A 22,291-nucleotide genomic window follows, 5' to 3' on the forward strand; every position below is an offset into this window, starting at 1 on the left:
CTGAACTATGTGGAGACACAATTGATTGCATTAGGGCTAGGCGAATTATTCCAGGGCCCCGAAACCTGTAGAAAGATTATGAATGAAAAGGTTAACGGAGCTATTTTCGCAGAGAGCAAAGGGCGCCTGAAGGAGGAAGGTTTTTATTGTCTAATGTCTATTAATAACATCCAGCATAGATTCATCCTTCTATATTTCCGAATGAATTTGATCCCGCTAATGTTAGGGTACCCGGAAAAAAGATACACATTTTCAGATTTGCCACCTTGCCCATGCAATAATTATTCCCTTCAGTCCGACCTTAACCTAATAATATTCTGCAAGAACTACACTGCAGAAAGGAAAAAATTCATTCTTCCAATTTTGAGGTACCACAAATTCAAACAATGCAGGGTGGCCATGTATTTTTTAAAGACCCTCCGGAACCCGTTTGTATGGTTTACCATAGCTTCTTTTTGATGGGCATGCATTAGAAGGAGGAAGACTGGGGGTCGCAGTCTAATAAGTACAAATGAAGATAGAAGTGGTCTATTTCTATAACACGGGCTTCACTTGTTAGTAAGAGATTCATATTATTTTAACCATTTATATATTGGAGATTCCTTCCATACTCTGGGGTACACACCCTTGCTTCACTCAATTTTCTATCTTAAAGGAACGTGTACACTCCCCATTCCTGCAATACCGTATACAAGCGGTGGCATTGCATACAGCTGACGAATAAAACTTATTATCAGTGGGTCAATGCCCATCCCCTCCATCATAGATCACAGCCTCTAGTGCTAAATACAATCAAAGGTTGCGGTCAAATCCATAAAGGCCATATTGATTTTCCCGCCTTTTGCCTTGGTGTATTTTCCTATGGATAGAGAAAGGTTTAGGCATTGATCCACTGTCCCCATGCCCTTTCGGAAACAATATGGGCCTTCATAAAGATGCTATGATTTTCAGCCCAAACCTCCAGTCTAACTAATAGGAGCCATCCCATAAGCTTGGCAGTAGTATCAAGGAGAGATATTGGGCGGTATTTCATTGGGGATCCCCTGTCACCCTTCTTGTATATTGGCACTATTACGCTCTGCTTCCAGGATGGTGGTGGGCCCTCTATCTGGATGGAATTAAAGACATTAGTTAGTAAAGGGGCCCACATATCATAGTTCTCCTGGAAGAGATCGATTGGAATGCCGTCGGGCCCTGGTGCCTTTACAGAGTCACATGATTCCAGCCCACTTCTGACCTCTTGTATAGAGAAAATTAACCCACCCTGAGATGCAGCCACTGAGCCAAGAGATGAGGAGATAAAGGTGGATGTGGGACAAAAAATATTTCTGAAGTGTCCCACTCCATGCCATAGTTTATTTTGACGGTTACTAACTAGCAAAACCTGAGGGCAAAGGGTTTAAAATCCCTCCAGTGCATGAGATTCTCATTACACACAGGTCTGTCTTTTTTCTCATCATCAGACCCTGTTACCAAGTAAGGTCCCAGTGCATCGGTTCTCTTGCTTCACTTGCTCTTATTAAATCGGACATCTGCCTCTAGAAGAGAAAATACACTGCAAAATATCTCACAATTTCTGGCTGTTACATACCGGGGTTACCATCGGGTCCGGCGTATCCGGGGTCACCCGGTCTTCCGGGTATGGTTGAAGTAGTGGAGAATCCTGGAGGCCCAGAGATACCAGGAGGACCCGTTGCACCCAGCAATCCTACAAAATGAAAAGTGCATTCCATTATAAAGCCTAGAAGTATTCGCATTGGTAGGTGTCCCTGGGTTTAACTTTACCCTTATCTCTTAGGTGGAAGTTTCAAACCGCAGCTCCGCCTCCCATGGTCAGCTGGCCACACCTCCTTTCAGGAGAGGGTATCCTCTCACCCCCCCCCCCACCAAACCCTGAGGAGCCCCCCCGCAGCCCACTGTTTACAAATGCAGAAAACGATTCCCTTTTGCTGGAAAAGCTATTGAACTAGGCAGGCAGATGGGTTGTAAAACAGAGCTGCAGTGCAACATTTTTGAAGTGCGAGATTTTGAAAAGAAAATCAGGGGTATGCATTTCCCCCATTGGGTTATATTGAAGAAAAAAAACATTTTAGGTGGGGAACACCTAAAATAAAGCCATGGTTAGCTTAACAAATTGGGTATATTGGCATGTATGGCAGCAGAAAGGAGGAGCAGGTTACTCAGCGGATACCCAAACGTGGTTGAGCTCATGACATCACTGGGCCCATATCTTTAGACTTGCTTCTTTTCCAGCAGGATTAGCAAGGAGTCAGAGGTGACATCGTATTCTGGAGGGAAACTGGGTCCGATTGGCCTTTCTACCACTCGGGCAGTTCCCCGAAAGGCTGCTGGCTGCATGAGTGAACAACATCCGGGGCCATGATTATTCCAGAAATATATAAATCCTTCACTAGCACTCACCAGACTCTCCTTTCGATCCCTTCTGGCCGGGATATCCTGGTTGTCCAGATGCAAAACCTGGAGTTCCTGCTTCACCTTTGGGGCCAGGGAACCCTCGAGACCCTGGGCGGCCTGCTTCATTCAAACCTTTCAAAAGACATTACAATGTATTTCAGTACAGAGTAGAATATTGATCTGTTTTTACGCAAGAGGTCTGAGGAGGTGAGGTAGACTTTGGCAGATGGGTTACTGTCAAAAACGTGATTGACATCACAACAGCCTTATTCCAAGTTCCACAGGATATAATCAGGGCCACAGGAATTATGCGGCAGAGTTGAACAAATTATGTGGCAAGAAAAGGCATATTATGCGGCACATTTTGTGATAGTATTACTGTATTATTTTGTCATTTTTACACTTAGTAATAGTATCTGGGAATAGAGTTCACCTTATTAGAAACACTTTAACACCCAAATACAACAATAACTGACTTAAAGATGACCAGTCCAACTTTGCAAAAAGCATTCCGGGACGCAAGAACCTGAGTCGCCATATTTTTTGTACCTTTTAATCTGTTTGAGCTAAAATCTGCAGATTATATTTCTGCTTGTAAAGTATTCATTTCTCTGCTACGAATTGTTACATGTTGAATGCTATTATCATTATTGTTCCTGTGAGGTATTTTTACAAAAATGCTAATAAAAAATTACAAAGCAAAAAAAAATCTGCAGATTATGCAGCACATGGTGGAAAACGTTGCAAATGCGGCACATATATAATTATACTAAAATCGCTGCAGAATCAAATAATTCCATTGGCCATGATTATAATGCACTTGTAATAAGGCAGATGGGATATGCGTCACATTTGTAACTGAGTTACCTTCTGCAAATGTTAAATCAGGTCATAAGTACTGGGTCAACGTCCTCCCTTCTCCCTTCTCCCTTCTCTTTTTGCAGAAAGAGAAGGGAGAAGGGAGGACGTCAATCTGGACTCATCTATCTACAATTTGGAACAATTTAAAAATTCCAAACCAGTGGCATTGCTCTAATAGAAGTAAGTAATGACAGAGAAGACCTCATAGGAAAAACTTTTGGGAAATACCTAAGATTTAAAAGAGGGAATCTATGATCTTTAGAGGAAATACGTCCTCCCCACACTCTCTAAAAGATTAATAGCAGAAAATATACCGCCTCTCCATAAATAATTCAGAAGAAGGTTCAAGACCATGTCTTAAGTAAAATAATAGAGGAAAATGATACGCCTGGATATCAGAACAAACTTGCCAGGAAGGAAATATTCCCTAGCTTGATTTAGCAGAAAGTTTTTATTCGCACAGCCTATTGGAAGTTCCGTGCAGACCCAATAGATGTGTTTGTAATGAACAACATTGTCCTGAAGAAGGTGCAGATTGTGTAGATCACCTAAATTCCACGTCGACAATTTGTTTGTTTGCTAATAAATGTAGTGTTGCAAAGAATTTTTTTTTTTAATTGTGAATTTGAAAGTTCTCATCAATTACGTTTTTAAATATTGTGATCATTTGTTTTAAATTGTAAAACGTGACTTCAGTACTGTACTGATATTTTAACAAGATTATTAATAAATAATACATATCGAAGCTCATGTGTGAAAGTGTGCCCTTGTCCAACAATTGTTATTTGACAAAAGCAGTTCTGTAAATTTGGTAACCTAAAGATTTTTCCTCACACCCATAGGCTGGTGTCTATATAAATTAGCGATCTCTTAAGGATTCTCCACCCCCCAAAGATTTTGGAAAAGGAAATTTGTTGTTTTGCAATTGCGTGACCTATTGCATTGTAAATGCTTGTTTTTTTAACACATTGTTTACTCCCACTCCTTCTTTACTCCATTTATTTTTCAAACCCTCTCCTCCCACTTTGCCCCTCTTCTCCTTTATTCCGACTGTTTTTTCGAACTCTTTAGTCAACCTCCTGCTTTACTCACATTTCTCAAACCCCATACTCACTCTCTCACTCCCTTTTTTTAACAAATCCCTATCGCCTTTACTCTCTTTTGAACAAATCCTTTACTACCACTCCTGATTTACTCCTTATTTTTTTTTATAAGCACGTTACCTCTCTCCCGCTCTACTCTTTTTTTAAAATAAAATACTCACCTTGCTGCATTATTTTTTTTATAACCCCTCGCCCTCCCACCCCCTCGCTACCCCCTGTCATGTTTACCTATCCCTGGCCCCTTCTTACCTCTTTGGTACACTGTCCTCTTTTTTCTCTACAAAATTATTTCTCATAAAAAATTATATTTTTGTGGAAAAGATATTTAGTCATTGTAAACTTTCCCTAAAATGAATATTCATTAGCCTGTTTTTGTCAGGCTGACTTTCTTCTTTTTAGGGATTCGTCAAATGACGGATTACCAGAGATGACACTTTTATGTTGACCTATTCATGCAATCACAGTGCGGGCATGGCAGACCTTTTGCAAAAACATATATGGCCTCACTTCCTCACAAATGCTATTATAATGTATATGGAAAAATTTTACTTACATGATAACTATCTGTTTGTAGCTTGAAGTGTTGTAGATTCACCAGGTGTGCTCACTCCTGCCATCTAGTGTTAGGCATGGATGTTGCCAGTTGTTCGAAGTACAAATTTCTGTTTTGAGGAGACTTGTGATCCTTCCTTGGGACCAACAATGCACCAGGACAAAGACTCCACAGAGCATCTGTGGCATAGGCTTGCATCCTAAAAGATGGGAGGTCACACGTCAAGCTAGGTCCCTTAATCTTGCGGCTCTCCTTATTTTGGAGGCACAGCATCTACAGTTCCATAGGAAAAGTATCTCACCTCCTAGTTGTGTGTACAAACAGAGAGCCAGGTAATGTAGAGTGGGTAATCAGCGCTTGTTTACATTTCTTCGTTACCACCCTCGATTACGTTCTATGCTGCACATTTATCCGCACAGTTCAGCGAGGGCAGAGAACTCAATTTTAGGTAAGGTCTCCACGGAAGTCATCCTCTTCCTCAATCACATGCAGTTCCACCTTATGAAGATCTGCTGCTCTCTGAATGACTGCATAGTACGCTGTTGTGTCATCTGGTGGGGAAGCCCCACTGGGTAGGGCTTAAAGTATCGTTCTGAGAATCCACATCATATACCTGCCATGGATCCTTTCTTTCATCAATAGTGAGAGGCTCATAGTATTGGTCCAGGGGGTCAAACTCAATGTCCTGCTGTGAATCAGTGTGTGTTGAGTTCTGTGGTGAAGGTTGTAGTGGCTGGGTGAAGGCTGAGGAGCCTGGCTGGTGTTCTTGTGTTCCTACTCAGAGATCGCCTCCTCGAATGTTAGTCTCCTCTACGTTAGAGGGCTTGGATCCACATGATCCCTGACTGAAGGTGGATGCAAATTTTCCTTTACCTGACATCAGGCTGATCACCATAGGTTCAGGCATCAGAGTCGACTTTTGGAGTTGGTGGTTCAGTACCTCGTACCTCGTGCTGAGATGGTGTGGTCTGGCTTTGAACCTCAGAGCCCATGGTTCTAGGTTTGTCTGAAGCGAGAAAAGGTGTTGGTGGAAGGCGGGCTTAGGAACATCGGTTGAACCTGTTGTCGGGGCCTCGTTGGCACATCCTTGAGGTTCAAAGCCTGTCTCTCTCTAGAGTCAGGTAGGTAGGTAGGTCGGTCAATCGCTCTATCTCTGGGGAGACAGAGAGAGAGAGAAAGAGCGAGAGAGCGAGAGAGAAACAGAGAGAGAGAGAGAGATAGAGAGAGACCGGTGGTTGCCCTGACTTTGAGACTCTTGTTGAGATAGAACCCTGGAAGAATGATCCTCAGATGGTAACTGCAGTCTTTAGCGCAGTCTGTGTCCTGGGTGTATGTTTCACTGGATCAAAGTCCTCTGAGGACAGAGTTTCCAGCTCTGCTCTATTAGGCCTCCAAGGTACTGGGGGCACCTTCCTCTAGGAGTAAGTTCCTTCAATTTTTTCGGAACCAAGAGTGGTTGATGGCTTTGTAGAGTCTTGGTGCTGCATTCAATAATGTGTTCATCAACGATCCCTCCTACTGTCTTCTTATTTTCAAAGGGCTGGCAGGCTGAACAGCTTGAATTTGCAGTATACGCTTCGAGGTTATCCACAAAACTAACAATGCACCAGGACAATGAGTACACCTCAGACTGTTTATTTTTTCTGTCATCAGTTGTGCTAGTACTTTGGAACTCTGACTGTTGAGGTACAAAGAACAGTTGTTTGACTCTAGAATCATCTCCAACAACTACAAAAAACTGCTTCCATCTTCAACGATTGGGATTTAATCCAGATCAGAGGTCCTTTTTCACTGCTCCAGGTTGTATAAGAATGACTTAGTGGGAAGTAGAGGGAAGGGGTTATGGAGAACACACACCTTTAGTTTTGTCTCAAGTACAACAGTACGTTCCTGTGACCATCACAGGTTTTGGAATCTCTGCTTGACCAGAGACCGCAAAGAATAACAAATAAATTGCAACATCCATGTTATTGGATGGCAGGAGTGTACAACTTGATCTAAAGCTAAAAATGCTAAAAACATTTTATGGCATTAAAATGCATAAATCACACTATAGCTTATATGGATGCAAGTGACAATGATGCCTCCTCACAAGGAACTCATTAGTGCCAATAAGGCAGTTGTAGAAATTTATTTCACAAATATTTGTAGCAGAAACAAATGGATCGAACAAATGGAGAACCTGAGCACAGTGCTAGGTGTGCTCACTAGCAGTAGGCAAAAACTATATATAGACCAACCAGTAAATATTTGTATTCTTGCATTAGAAGGCACAAAAGTAACTTTAGACAAAAACGCTGAGTAGTCCCCAAAAAACGTAACTGCAGCAGAATGTTTAGATTACCTTCCACAAACGGTATTAGTGCCCAAAGTACCATAAACCTGTCAATTGTGGGGCATTTTTCTACTTAAACAAGGCAAAATAGACATTTATATTACTTCTATTTACCTGGTGTTCCCGATAACCCCTTGGTTCCTGGCAAGCCATTTAGACCAGTTAGACCAGAAAATCCTGGATAACCTAAAATAAAATGTGATAGAGCATATTAAAAAACAGAAACACTTATCAACTGTTGTGAGACAGTAAATTATTAGCTGAGGTGGGTGGTAGTCCTCTTCAAATAATAATGACTCAATCCTTGGTAGCTGTACCACAAAGAAGACAGGATTAGCGTGGGAGAAATGTGCAAAGAATTTATCAGTACCAAAACAGTTTAAAAGTAAAACACACAACACAAAAAAATCTCACTGCAATTTAAAAAGAAAATAGAGAAAATGTTAAGGTGTGAATAGACACCAAAATGGCAAAAATCTGAAGTGGAAACCAGACATGATTTTTCAAAGTTTTTGCTGTTTCTAGCACCAAAAAGCACAAAGCGCCACCTGAAGGTATATGATCAAGCTAGATCGGCTGAAACTCAAAAGTTAAGGCCAACCGCAATGGAGTTCATGTAGCATACTGGGACCATGTTCGTACTCATGGAAAGTTCTGACTTCTTCATTTTTTTGGAGGAAAGTCCTCATCGACAAGGATGTTCAGGGGATTGGGGTGCGAGCTGAATCCGAAGAGGGGTTCTTCAACGGCAGCTGGCTGAAGGGCGAGATCTCAGTAGGAGCCTCGCCAGGAAGTTCAAGGCTCTCGACATCGAGAAAACTTCGAGCAGGTGTAGTCTGAATTCTAGGTCCAGGAAGGTGTCGTCGGGTGCGGGGTGCTGCTGCATGCTGTTCGCCCTGATGTAATTCTCTATGTTCAGACTTAGAAACTTTTCTGGAAGTCAGGATTGTTTCTGCGGGATAAACCATCAAGTTGTCTCTGACCGGCAGTTGGATGTCGGTGGCTCTGGCTCGGTAGCCTCTGGTTCTTTTTGATGAAAGTTCAGAAAAACTTTCTAAGTGTCCAATCTCAATTTGTAAGGGGCAAGGTGGATACTCTAACACCGGCCAAGGATCCAGGACCTTTTGGGCACCGCTTGGGGTTTAGGACTCAATTTCCCAGAAGCCATTAGCGGCGTTCAGAGCAAATCCAGTTGAAATTAGTCAGCTGGGCTCAGTAGAGGTTTGGAATTCTTGCAGCATTTATGTACCTGGAGCAGAATAGGAGGAAAGACAACTAGCCCTTGGAGTTCAATCTTTTGTCCTGGGTGCACGTGGGAAGCAGTTTCAGCCCTTGGAATTTCTCTCCACAGGTTCAACAGCATGTGCAGTCCTTCTGTCTTCCACAGGTCAAGAGGGTACTGAGGGTGCTTCTTTTATGTCCAGTGCTAGCCTGTGGATAGGGAATAGGGGAAACTCCTGCCCACTTCCTAAGAAGTGGGATAAATGTTGTCAGGACCCTGCCCCTATCCACTTTTGCAGCATTCCAGGTGTGTTTTACTTTAAACTATTCCACGATGCCACTTTCTACCTTAAACCAATAGGGCAGAACCTTTCTTCCCTTGTGAAGAGCTCTCGTACACCCATAAGTGTCTAGCTAGAGAAATCTGACCCCCCCTGCAAACCAGTTCTGAACCCCCCCCCCCCCCCCCACCCCCCCAACCCCACTGGGACTTGTGCCACTCTGGCTACTTGGACAATGGCAGGGTGTTTGTTACATCTGCCTTTGACAGGGGATGCCTCTTTGAAGTTCATGTAGCTGGTGGACACAGCCTCCCCCACTGCGCCATCCCAGCCAAGGCCTCTTTTGTTCCCTTTCCAGGGACTCATTCACACCTCCTTGCAAGGAGCCAGTAGGCAGTGGGGGATTAACTCTGACAAGGCTACTAGAGGATTTAGACAGGAAAATACCAACTTTCTAAAAGTATAGTTTTCAGAATAGTAATTTAAAATATGACTTGACCAGTAATATGAATTTTAATTTACTGTTAATTTGTGTCCTTGATTCATTGTTCTAGCTATTCTCAAACTGAAGTTATGCAATATAAAGTGTTACACTGTAACCCAGTGCTTTTCTATGGGAGAGCCAACCTTGCCACAGTGAAAACGACTTTTCGCTGTTAGGATATGTAAATAGTAAGTACACAAGCCCTATTTTTTTAATACCATGCACCTTGTTCTATTGCCATTTAGGGCTTGCCTTTTTGGGTGGCCTATAAGTATTAGAAAGAAAGATTCGGGCTTGGGAATGGGTTTACTTTTCCAGGTTGAATTTTATAGTTTTAAAACGGCACAGTGAAGGAAGCTGGCTATTTATGTATTGTACCAATGTATTGTACACCATGCAAATAGCCCGGACGACCCTCGCTGGTTTACAGGGCTTAAATTGATAATCCCAATTGCTCTATTCGTGGTGGCGTGGTAGAGCATTTTAGGCTTATCAGAGGGTAATGTTAAGCATTTGTTGTACACGCAGAGTCAATAAATGAGACACACACTCAAGAAGAAACTCGAGATCAGTCCAGAAAAATAACAGATTTTTCTATAATTTTAGACACCAAGATCATCGGAATCAGGTAGCTATTTTCAGAGCTATAGATTTTTGCAGTATTAGAAACATACAGACAAATAATGGTTTTAAGGTCTGAGCCTCGAACATGGTAATGTTATCTTATGGGAGAAACAATCCCTGCATATACTTGCAAATGGTTTACATGGTTCTTCTCCTGGATGTAAGGGGCCAAAGTCCAAGAACCCACCAGCAGTTCGGGTTTATCTGCCCTGGAGAGTCCGGGTGCAGAAGTGCTGGTGGAGTTGGAAGCTTCAAGAGCTACACAGTAAAGTCAATGGAGAAGTACATGCAAAGGCAGCAAGTGGGGAGTGGGGAACCAGTCTGGAAGAACCTAAAGGGGGATTCAGCTCTTGAAAGTATCTGGAGTACGAAGACACAGTCGGTTTACGCGGGACCCCGTGCTGGAAAGACGGGTGCAATGGTGTTCTGTCCGATGGGATCGCTCGAGTCAGAGGCTCTCCCTTGGTTTCAGTGACCTGCAGAGGGGAAGAAAACAAGACTGGAGTGCCACTCTTGGTGATGACCTTGGAGATACTGACATCCCTTGTTGGCAGGTCAGTGTTGGTGTCCAGGTTGGACACACAACATGTCTTGGTGCTTGCAAGGCCTCCGGTACCCCGGCTATTAATGCAGGGAAGCTATGGGAAGGCTCAGCTTCTAGAGACTTGGTGAAGTGAAAAGGCTGATCTCCTGGACCCTCGGGGATCTCCTGCTGGCGAGTTCTCCCTCACTGGACACGATGGTCGGCAAAATGGTGAAAGGGGCCATTGGAGTCGGTGCCTGCAGATGCATGGGGATGGCTCCTCCACCTCAAGGGAGATGCTGCTTTGCAAAGTTCTGGACAGTCCTCCAAGGGTATGGAGAGTCTGTTCAGCGGCAGGATAAGACATGTCTTGCAATTGTTGAGAGAGCAGTAGCCAGGCAGGGTTTAGTGCCAGTTTGGGTGCTGGTCCACAGTTCTTGCATTGTTGGCTCTTCCTTGTCTGTCTTCTGTTACCAGATAGACGACTCCGAGTTCCTGGTGTCATGGGGCCATCTAAATACAGAATTTAGGGGTGTTAAGGAAAGTGTAAGGTAGTAGCCAATGGGCTACTTACACCTGGGGTGACTACCACTTTTCGTGTCCACATCAGGTGGCCTACCTTGGGGGGTGCCTAGCTTGATAGTGAGGCATGCCTACTGACTAGCTAATTTTCCCTCCTGTTCTAGAGCTAAATGGGCCCCAGGGCAGGGGGTGGCATGCTCCATGTCTGGAGGAAGCCGGGGTTGCATATCAAAGATGGCAGAGGCTTTGAAGCCTCTGGGCTGGGTACATGAATTCACTAGACACCCAGCTGAAGGAGGTGTGATCACCTTTCTCTGGAGCAGGCATTGCTCCTGATTACTGAGAGCTTTGGCTGTCCTGAGCAGGAGGTCAGAAACTCGACTGTGGTGGCAGGCTGGAAGAGTCCAGTTAGCCAGCACACTAAAAGACTGGTAGGTTTCAGGGGGTACCTCGAAGACCCCCCTCTGGGTGATTGTCATAATAAATCGTACACGGGCATCAGGGTGGATTTATAAAGACAAGGTGGCTGATACCAAAGACCATTGGTTTCAGTGCAGCCGTTGTGTAGCTGGGTGACTCGTAATGAACAGGGCCCAGTGCATGTCCTGAAGATGGCTACCTGATCACTTGCAATGGCCAGCAATAGAACTGGGCATCACAGGGGCATACCTGCTCATACAGATATGTCCTCACCTATAAAATAATGAACCCTGCCTTAGGGCTGCCAGGCCTGCTGCAGGGGTGACTTACACATAGTATACGCAGTGTCTTTGGTAACGGCACACAAGCAGCGGGCCATGTTGTGTTTTCGAAAAAGGTTTGCACCATTTCATGCATCCTGCCATGGCAGGCTAAGAGTCATGTTTTCACTTGTCACTTTAGTGGTGGCACAAGAAGTGCTTCAGTCCACTAGTGATATTAAATTTACAAGCCCTGGTTACACAGAGTAAATGTAAATTTATACATATACTGGGAACCTATAGGTAACTGAAATAAGCCAATCCGAAATTAGCCAATTCTACATATTTTTAGGGGTCAGAGCACCTACACTGGGCAGCAACACCCCAGTGTTCATAGTCCATACACCAGCAATAAAAATCTAGGAAAAAGTGTCTGTGTCGGGGGGGCAGGGGTTTACCGACGCAAAAAGGGCATTTTTTACACAATTACATATATCTTTGACAATCATCACTTATCAAAATGCAATGCGGATGTAATGCCTGCAAAATTCTGAGCCATTGGCAATCACTCTGGCTGCGATCCAGTACATTGCTTTTCACACACTATGTCGCTTGAGACATAGACTAGCCTTATGAAAATCAGCCTTGGTCCTGCACAATAAAGAGCAGTCAAGCTTAAACTGCCAGCCCAGATCTCCTCTGAAAGTAAACAAAAACCATCCATGAGAAGAAAAAGTTGCTTACCTGCGATAAAGATCTTTCTGATGGATACACTATCTACCTACAGATTCCTGACGTGTAGAGCAATCCGCAGGCATCAGACTGGATCCCGAACTCAAAGCAATGATATCGCTGTTAAAGGGCGCCAGACTCAGTCGGTACCGGAAGTGACATCAGGTGATATCACCAGGGCCATACAGCATCCACCTCAGCGCATCAACATCCGCGACCTCTGTTTTTCCCTAGCCTTCGAGGTGAGAGGGCAGATTGACTTTGATGAAGGATTGCAGTACCAGAACAATGCATGATGGGATCTTATTAACTTTTCCTATGACACATCCATCAAACGGGGAAGCGAACGAGTCAATAAAGAATCTGAAGGTAGAGTAGCCACCAGAAAGATCATTACTGCAGGTAAGTAATGTTTTCTTATGATGGATCCTTCTCTCTGCCCACAAGGAGGATTGATGGATGGTTAGACAAGAAAATCCTGCAAGGCTGATCTGGCAAAGTGTCAATCCCTGCGCACCTCTGAATACAGACAGTAGTATTCTGTAAGTAAGCCCATGATGTTGCTGTACAGATTTCTGCAATCAAGACTCCCTGAGCAAGAGCAGACGTGGTTCATTTAGCCCTTGTAGAATGGGCTCTAATTCGAACATTAGGCTCTTTCTTGGCTAAGGCTTAGCACTTCATGATGGAGAGGATTATCCACCCAGACAGAGTTCTCTTCTGCACCACCTTACCTTTTTGGCACCACAGTAGCTGACAAAAAGCTGGTTGTTTGATAGTGTGGTCCAGGTGGTAGTTAATTGCCCACTGAGGATCCAATCGATGCAACCACTCCTCCTCTTTCGCAGGATGAGGTGGAGGACAGAAGGTCAGAAGAGTGATGGAAGGTCCAGCCTGAGTGGAAGGCATAGCGAAGGAAATGTGGAGAAGCGCAGAAGTTCTGTATTTCACACCCTAATAGTCCCGCCCAGGGGCAATGAGAATGACTTGTGCCCTGTCTTAGCAAATCTTACTGAGAAGTCGAGGAACCAAGAATCAAGTGTAAGGGGAAAGCACGTAATGCAGCTGAATGTTCCATCTCGCCTGAAAAAGGTCCCCCAAGGCTCACTCAACTAATACTGTAAGGAGCAGAACAGGTAGCGTTAAGTATTTTCTGAGGAGGCAAATAAGCCCACCTGAGGAGTGCCTCACTGGGCAAAGATGTCCCAGATTACAATCAGCAGAAGACGTCACTTGTGATTGGCAAAATTATGTCGGCTCTGGCTCTTACATTTAGAGACCCCGCTAGGTGACTGGTGGTGAGCCCAAGACCACAGTCTCAACATTTCCAGCCAAAAGAGGTGAGAACCTACTCCCCCTTGCTTGTTGACATACCACAGTCTTATTGTCCATCAAGTTCTGGTGGGATCAATTTGCAATGGAGGCGGGGTAGGCCTTGAGCTCCAGCCAAATAGCGCGCAGTTCTCATAGATTGATGTGAAGCACCCACTGTTCCGGAGACCAGAGGCCTCTGATCTGCAGATCCTCCAGATGGGCTCCACAACCTAAAACGGAGGCATCCATCACCACCATAGTCACGGTTAGAGGGTGAGTGAAGGCCATCCCGTGAGTTAAGTTGGCCTCAATACCCCACCAGGCCATTACAATACAGCACTTGGTGAGATCAAGATGGATTCTGAGAGGTGCACCCCATACTGGAGCCACTGCCTGTGGAGGCACCACTGCAAGGCCCTCATGTGCCAGTGTGCATGTATGACTAAGAGGATGCAGGAAGCCAGCAGACCTACAAAAGGCAGAACTGTCAGGATTTTAATACTAGTGCCCTGCTGGAAATATGGAACCATCTCCTGGATGTCTCTGATTCTCTGAGTCAGAGGAAAGGTGCAGAGAAGAGTGGAGTCCAGTACTGACCCTATGAACTGGAGTCATGGGGAGGGCCACAGGTGAGGTTTGGGCTCGTTGATCAGAAAGCCTGGGTCAAACATCAGAGCTGCTGTTGTCTGCAGATGGCGAAACACCACCACCGGTGAGCTGACTTGTAGGACCCAATCATCCAGGTATTGGAAAATTGTGGCACTAAACTGTTTGAGATGGGCCACAACCATCACCTTTGTAAAGACTCGAGGTGCCCAAGTCACACGAAAGGCCAGTACTACAAATTGGTTGTGCATAGAACCCTCCACAGAAGAACAGTCCTTAAGCAGTTCCAGGCATTTTATCTGAGTTGCAATGGTTTCCTATGGTGTGGTCCTGATGCAAGGGAGGAAGGATGCTGAAGATGCTCTAAGGATGCTGTGGATGTGACAGGGTCTACGGGGGTCTTCCTGAAGAGGTTACTTAGTCCATGAAGATGGTGCGGGGGGTCCTACTTGCAGGGTCAATGAACCACAAGGCTCCCACCGGTCTGGCTGAAGTCTAGTCCCCACTGGACTACCAGTTGGCTGGTGTTGTGATCACAGGCCATACCTTCCGGGGTTGATAACTTGCCCCGGTCCCGGCAACTCTCCGACAGCACTCCCAGGCTCAGCAAACTCAGGAGCAACTCTGTGTGTCGGGTCTTGGTCCTTGGTGCTACATGGCAGCGGTGGTAGAGGAGTGAAGACTTTGGGCTATCAACTTGCCCCAGCAGGCTTCTTCAGCTGTTGTGTCCCTGTGTTGCCAACAGGAGTCCAGCCAGCTGGCCATTGGTGTTCTCTTGGCTTGACTGGGCTCTGGAGGCAGCTTCCCATGAGCAGTACATGGCAGGCACAGTCCCTCTCTTCCCTAGCCACCAGGCGCAGTTTCGATTGTGCAGCCTCTCTTAGCTGGTAGTTTGATGCAGCAAGGCAGTCATTCTTCCAAGTCAGGTGAAATCTGAGTTCTGGTGCCATTGGGGTCATCTTTATCTTCAGAAAATGCTCTGAGGGAAGAATGCAGTTAGTTGTCAATGGGCTACCAGGTTCCCTCACACCTCCTGGAATGTGTGGCATCTGGCTATTCCAGGATGCACAATTCTGCCCACTTCCAACATGGCAAGACCCCTCTCTCGACACTTAGAGCTCCTTAGCCAACCCCCTAAAGTGTGGTTAGATGCCCCTTGACAAAACAGTTTGACAACTGGCTTCTCCTCTCCTGTACACAGTGCCAGCCTGCATGCCTAAACAATAGAGCACCCCTCTTCTAAATGTTATCCACGTGCCCTTCAAGGCAGCTTCTCCTTTGAAGCTCACCTTTTGGGCTAACACCTGTGTGGATCCCTGCAGGAGGGAGATAACACATCTGCTCCATACATCTGTCTCACCCTGTTGTGTCTTTTTCTGAGAGTCATTACCACGTTCCCCCAGGGGTACAGAAAGCTGTCCGAAGGACAAGCCCCGTGTACAACAGTTAAAGGGCACGGGAAAACTTGGACAACTAAAGCCCAAGTCTAATCTAAATTTGCACGTTGCCGACCAGTGACATTAAGTTCGACTTAACCATTAAATCGGAATTAATTCACTGATTCTTTTGATACCAAACGATACCAACCTTCGTAGTCCCATTCAGAAGTTAGCAGGGCTGGGGTTCCAGCCTGTAACTCACTACCATCAATGGGTTTCCTAGTCTTTCCACAGTAAAAATGACAATTTAGGGTTTTTACTGCCTAAACATACAAAAGTACAGGTTCGACTTTTTAACATACAGTACCCTGCCTTAGGCTTGCTAGGCCTGCTACAGGACTGATTTACATACATTAAAAAGGGAGGTTTGGGCTTAGTCATTACTTTAAATGCAAAGTTGAGTTAGCAGCTTTAAGCTTCCCTGCCACTTCCAGTCTCCAGTGGCAGACTGGAAGCAATGTTTTACCTTGTTGTACTCACGGGGGCACAAGTAGTGTTGCAGTCCATAAGAGACACCTCAACCTACAGGCCCTAGTATATGGTACCTCTGGTACCATATACTAGGGACTTACAAGCAAGTCGGGTGATGCCTATTGGGGATAAGCCAATTAAACATACACCATTTTAAGGGTCAGAGAAAATGTGCTGAGTGCTGGTTAGCAGGGCTGAAGACATTCCAGAGTCATAACTTCAAGAAATAGTAGTCAAAATGAGGGGAAAGGTGTGTGGGGGTAAACATGCAAAAAAACAGTTTCCTTACATGATGCAACCGCAGGATCGCGATATATTAGTACACATTGTGCAGTTTGAACCTTCCCTTCTTGAGGAAGAAGTTCAGGCTCTTGAGGTCGAGAATGGGACACAGACAGCTGTTTTTCTTGTTCACAATGAAGTATCCCATGTAACAACCACCACTCCTTTGAGGAGGAGAACTGCCACCCCCTGCTGTAGAATGGGCAAATGGTGGAGGGGGATGGGGAAAGGGAGAGGAGGCACCTTAAGGAAGGGAAGGGTGTAGCCCCTTTCTACAATTCGAGGGACCCCTGGTTGAAAGTAATGGCCTTTCAGGCCGGAGGAAAGTAGATGGTCACCCGCCCCTCCACAGGCACTGCGCGTAGGGTTGGGGAAGTGAACTAGACCTGCTTCCCTTGTGGTGTAGGAGGAAAAGGAGGAGGTTCGCAAGGTGGATCCCTGCCCCTTTCCTCAGTGTGAAGATGCGGCCATAAGCAATGTTAGTTTGCGGCACTTTCTCGAGGTAGTATGGCAGTCAGAAAATGCCGGGCATTTACACTGTATGATTAAGGTTATTTACCACTCAAGAGGACGTTTCTTAGGGCCCAGGGCAGTCAGTAGTTACGGGGCAGTTACTGTTAGGGTCACTCTCGTTGGGTAGTAGAATCGAGCAGTCTATGCTTACTTGAGGAGATGGCAATGGGCTAGAAACTCAGTAACAGCATACAGTAGATGGCAGTTAATAACTTGAATGGCTATATTGTGCTCTACTACAGAAAAGAAAATTAATTTATTACAGGTAGATAAAATATTCAACACATAGGGTACACATAGAAATCCAGACGTATTTAGCAGTATCTGACCCCAGACCGACACTTCACCAGTTTTTGCAGCTCCCTCATGCTAGACACTAGGATTTTAATAACACTGAGCCCTATAGCCAGTGCTATTCAAAAGAAGGGTCTCTGCAGTATTTGTTGGGGGTTGGACAAGTTCTGTCTGAGAATGTTAGTCAAAGGGCAAAGGTGACTGAGAGAAATCTCAGAATTCTTTTAACTAACATTCCAGGCACCCTGAATCTGGGGCAGAGATTGTAGATATACGACCACCCATGAATATATGTGGTATGCACAATCCGTTCTTGCATAAAACCCACCACACAAGCAAATAGGCCCACTCATTTGGCAAAAGTCTTTTTAAAATGCTTTGAGGGGATTCGTGGTTTGTAGGGGTGACAAATGAACAGAAACACATTAAAATAATTTTAGAACAATATTTTTTACAAATATATTTTTTAAAACGATATTTAAAACAATGATTTTCTTGAAAATGATATTACTTACCTACAAAACGATATTCTTGACAATATTTTTGCATCACAATATTTTGGTCACAACATTTTTTTTTCCAATATACCTCCTGATATTTCCAACTCGATATTTTGTACAAACATCCCTACGATCGTATTGGTTCCTGGATAGCTGCCTACACTCTCAGTACATTGAGAAGAACTCCTTTGCACTCTTATGCTCCTTGGCTCTCTTCTATTATTACACCACTCCTCCTGGTAGTCTGGCTTGTATGGTCAAGCATGTAGGTCTCCCTTCTCTCCAATGGTGCAATAGCAAGTTTCCTGATGCTTCCCTAACATAGGCCCAATATGAACAGAAATGGATAGCTATTAAGCAGTTCTACTCCTGGATCTTTAGAGTTTTGTCTCTTGAGACTGGTACTGGTACACAGAGCCTCCGCGCAATCAAGGGAAATGGTTGAATATTCTACTGTCTGAAGAAGCTCATAGTATTCAGGTGCCCCGGTCTAGCCAATCAAGGGAGGCTGCACTTTTCAAATGTCCAGGTGCTCCTGCAGTGCTGGTGTAGCTTTCTTCCCACTCTAGTGCCCTGATTTCTGGGCCTGTCTGCCCTGCTGTCTTTACTGCAAGGCTGGCTCAGGCCCTGTCCAGACAGCCATGCCATACAAGGATGCTGGACACGAACAGGAAGCGGTTGATTTTACTGTGCCGAAGAAATCTCTGCTAAACCAAAGGACAGGGCTGTCTATACTTTTCACAACAGGCTTATCTAGAGTTGTGAAAGTATACAGGAGGTGTTTGTGCACGTGGGAACTAGCATGTCCAAAAGGAAAATACCAGCCCTGCATAATGGGGACCACCATCTTGTGCAGCCCACACACCTGGAGCCCAACGGGCTCCAACACTCAATGGTCCAGACAAACACCTGTGAAATCAATTCCTGCAGGTAACCCTTGTACAAGACTTGATGAAGAGCAGGGACTGCATTTATCAGAGACTGAATTGACGTTTTAAGGCAGATGCTGGTAATATAAAAAGGTCTAGAAAGACATGCTACCACCCTGTCAGTACCACTCAATCTAGTAGAGAGTGCAGTAGCAAGTCTCACAAAAACTGTACACATTGGGGTGATCCCTGACATCAGAGCCTAGCGCAGAAGTTGAGAATAATAAAGGGTGAACCTCCAGCAGGCTCAAAGGAGATCTGTACAGAAACATGCTTGTGTAGGAGTCACAGCTTCACAAAGCAATGCAGAGGACTTTTCTCCAACAGTTAAGGAGACTCTCAAATCTGTAACTTCCTAAGTATTCAAAAACATTTGCAAGAGCTCTCCATTCCTAATTGTATACCCAATCATACTTTAAACAAATGTAATAATAAGTGTGACATTAAGGTGAATCTCGGGAAATCTAGGAGAAAAGATTTTCCCACACAGAAATATGTTTATATTTGGTGAAAAATGTTGGCATTCAATTACAGTCTAGAGATACACAAGAGCCTACGATTTTGTTAAGTTTAAAAAATACTGTGCAGGTTTGACAAGCAAGTCACTTGGGATATAGAAATAGGAATAATGTGGGAAGTGTGCTGCTTTTCTCTTTAACCTCATTTCCAGGGAGATAAAATTAAATGTGTGTCCATCTATTCATATAGGGGTAACCTTCATTGAACTAGGAGGTAGTTTGTTCAAAAGAGGAAAAGAGCATGTTCCCCTCATTCATACTATGGATACTGTGGTTTTCACCACATGCTCTGGTCCCATCACTGACCACGAAGTGAAGATGTATACACTAGATGTAAAGAGGTGCATAAAGTTGGTACCAGTCCGCAGCCTGCACCTTCCACACATTGTACTCTCTTTCCCAGAGGGCAAAGGTTTCCGACTGCGACCAAAATGTGTCAACAGATCCTGCTTCGGAGAAAGGGGTCCTTATCTTACTGTGTTTTCAGTGAAATAAACATCCCTTTTCCTCTCTGCACATTTAATGCATGTATGTAATCCTATTTATTCAAAAGAAAATGAATGTGTTGCAAATATCAGTATGCAGAACCTCAACACAACATTAAAATCAAGTATCTTGAAAACTGCCTCCTTGTGCATTAAGCAATCTGCGACAATCAAATAACTTCACCTGCTCCTGCTGCCAGAAGCGTGGATTATTTTTGCTGGGCTCAAATATTCTTAAAAATCACTCACCTTTAGACCCCGGAAAGCCAGGTGCCCCTGGAAATCCTTGCGGTCCTGGCAGTCCTGGAGACCCTGGGAAGCCAGGGTTCCCCCTCAGTCCAAGCAGACCAGGTATACCTAGAAACAGAGCACAAATATACTGGCTATGAACTACCCGTGCTAGAGAATCCATTCTGTGCAACAGCCTAGAGAACATATTCATCAATCACTTCAGGACCAAAGAACCACGCGCAACAATACCTACATCTACAGCCATAACATTCATCACCATAAATGTTGCATTGTCTTTTTGAAAAATGTTTAAAGGTATTTTCATAAACAATAATGCTAAATTGGCAAGTTTTGAAAGAAAGCCTAAAGTTTCAACGTGAAATGTTGGATTTTGGTTCACCCATCTACTGAAGTTTTTAACAAGGAAATACAAGTGGAAATATTTAAAAACATTTACCCAGAGGACCTTAGTAAGATTATTGTTTTTACAGCTATGTGAAGTCTAACAAACACTAGTAAAATCAGTAAGTTTGGCTTGTCTAATGAGAGTGCCACACTATTGGTTTTCCAATAAATACAAACAATCTAAATGGTAGCCATGGATGGATGCCTAGAGCATCTAGGAATGCTTTTTGTCTGAGGAAACCTGTTCCAAGGAGGCTACCGGTGCACCACAGCAAATGTGCACACATGGGCAGCCATTTTAGAATGGGTTTTCTGAAACAAAAAGCATGGCTGCCTAAATAACAAAAATATTGTGCAGAAGAGCAGAAATCAAAGAAGTGGCTCACTCATAGCTTTGCTGCAGTTGGTGGGTTCCTGGAAAAAAGTTATTTTTAAGAATTAAAATTAAAAATAAGTCAGGGAAAAGGTGGGAAAGCAGCACACAAGCGTAGATGTAAGATGAATGAATTGACAGCGGAGGATGTACAGCAACGAAACACTTTCCAGCAGCGTGCTATTAATAGAAGAAAACATTAAAACTAAAGGGCAGAGCAGGGAGAGGTGAGAGAACAATGGAGGAAGCAGGGAGAGAAAGCAGCATACACTGCACAAAGGGGGCAAACATGTAAAGCAAAACCAGTACACAAGGGAAAGAAGACAACACATGCACTCTCTAGAAGTGCTGAAAAAAGAAGAAAAAAGTAAATCCCTGAGTGTAGGCAAAAAAATAAAAGATACAATTCTTCCAATCAAAGACTCTGTAAACAGCTATTGTCTCAGGAAGGGACAAACAAAGAGAAGAAGGTAAGCCATTAAAGAAGAAGCAAGCACATGATATTGACAAGAAAGCCAATAAGTGATAAGCAATGGGCTGACCCAAAGCCCAGTCTAAAAATTGGTATTGTACACACTAGTTCTTTCAACAGCCGACAGCTAAAGCAGGCTCTATCTACAGGAGCTTTAAATTACTTTGTATCACTTTGGGGGCTTGACCATTTAAGGAACATAAGAATTCATGACTGACAGACAACACTGAAGCTTCCAACCCCTACATTATCTATTTTTATTTTTTATTTTGAAAGTTTTATATAGCGCGAACAAGATCTTTGAGGATATCAGAGCGCTTTACAAAGAATGGGTACGAACAAGAGAGTGAATAACAGTCCATTAGGCATAGCGTAGTTATAGGTAATAAATGGGGTGGGGTAGGTACATGAGGGAGCATAGTCAAACAGAAACATCAATAATGCTAATAGTTCAAATAAGTGGGAGCATAGACAATCAGGTATGATCACCGAATGCACTGTGAGGAAAAGGTCAGAGTCAGTGCAGCTTTACACCTCACATAAAGCTGATAAGAGTGGGCTAGCTCATGAGTGGGCACACACTGCAGAGCTAAGAAGTCACAGCACCAGTGTTCGGGAAAGCCAACATTTCCAAAATGGCAACAACTCTTAAAGTGATAAAAACATTCTGGTCGAAGGCTTAAGATTTAAGGCCAACAGTAGTTTCTTTGTGCAAGCACTGCCAATATATGTTTGGGCTGGAATTACATTTTGTTCATTAGACAAAGCAAAACTTAACTGAAAGGATGGCTCCATCATCAGTTGGACATAAGAAAAAAAGGAATCAAAACGATTCTAAATGAAAAATTATTTTTATATTCTTTTAAGCAAAGCACAGAACATAATGAGCGTAAGACTATTTATGTTTACATTCAATATGCCACAAGTGATGTAGGTACAAATAAAAAAAGTTACGTTGTAATGAACAAGCACTCTGTATACACAATAGAGTAAAGAAGGACAGTACATAGCAGGGAACATGGATACAGAGAGGATGTGGTGGATTTGGTGGTGCACTTATCAACAGGCAACAGGCAATTCCTCAAAACCAGCAAGAAGACCAGAATAATTCCCTGCCTCCCTTTT

General features: G+C 44.0%; 1 protein-coding gene across 2 annotated transcripts in view; it reads right to left on the minus strand.

Moving 5' to 3' along the window:
• The window catches only part of COL4A6 (collagen type IV alpha 6 chain), a 907,271-nt gene that overhangs the window by 113,847 nt on the left and 771,133 nt on the right, over window positions 1-22,291 (minus strand). For both annotated transcript variants that reach the window (XM_078688783.1, XM_078688784.1), the window contains 4 exons: window positions 19,935-20,042; window positions 7,382-7,453; window positions 2,422-2,547; window positions 1,592-1,708 (listed from right to left, as the gene is read on the minus strand). In XM_078688783.1, the coding sequence (XP_078544909.1) occupies window positions 1,592-1,708; window positions 2,422-2,547; window positions 7,382-7,453; window positions 19,935-20,042 (423 nt within the window). The remainder of the gene's footprint in view (window positions 1-1,591; window positions 1,709-2,421; window positions 2,548-7,381; window positions 7,454-19,934; window positions 20,043-22,291) is intronic.

Source organism: Lissotriton helveticus, chromosome 4_1 (assembly GCF_964261635.1).
Source record: "Lissotriton helveticus chromosome 4_1, aLisHel1.1, whole genome shotgun sequence".
Taxonomy (NCBI): domain Eukaryota; kingdom Metazoa; phylum Chordata; class Amphibia; order Caudata; family Salamandridae; genus Lissotriton; species Lissotriton helveticus.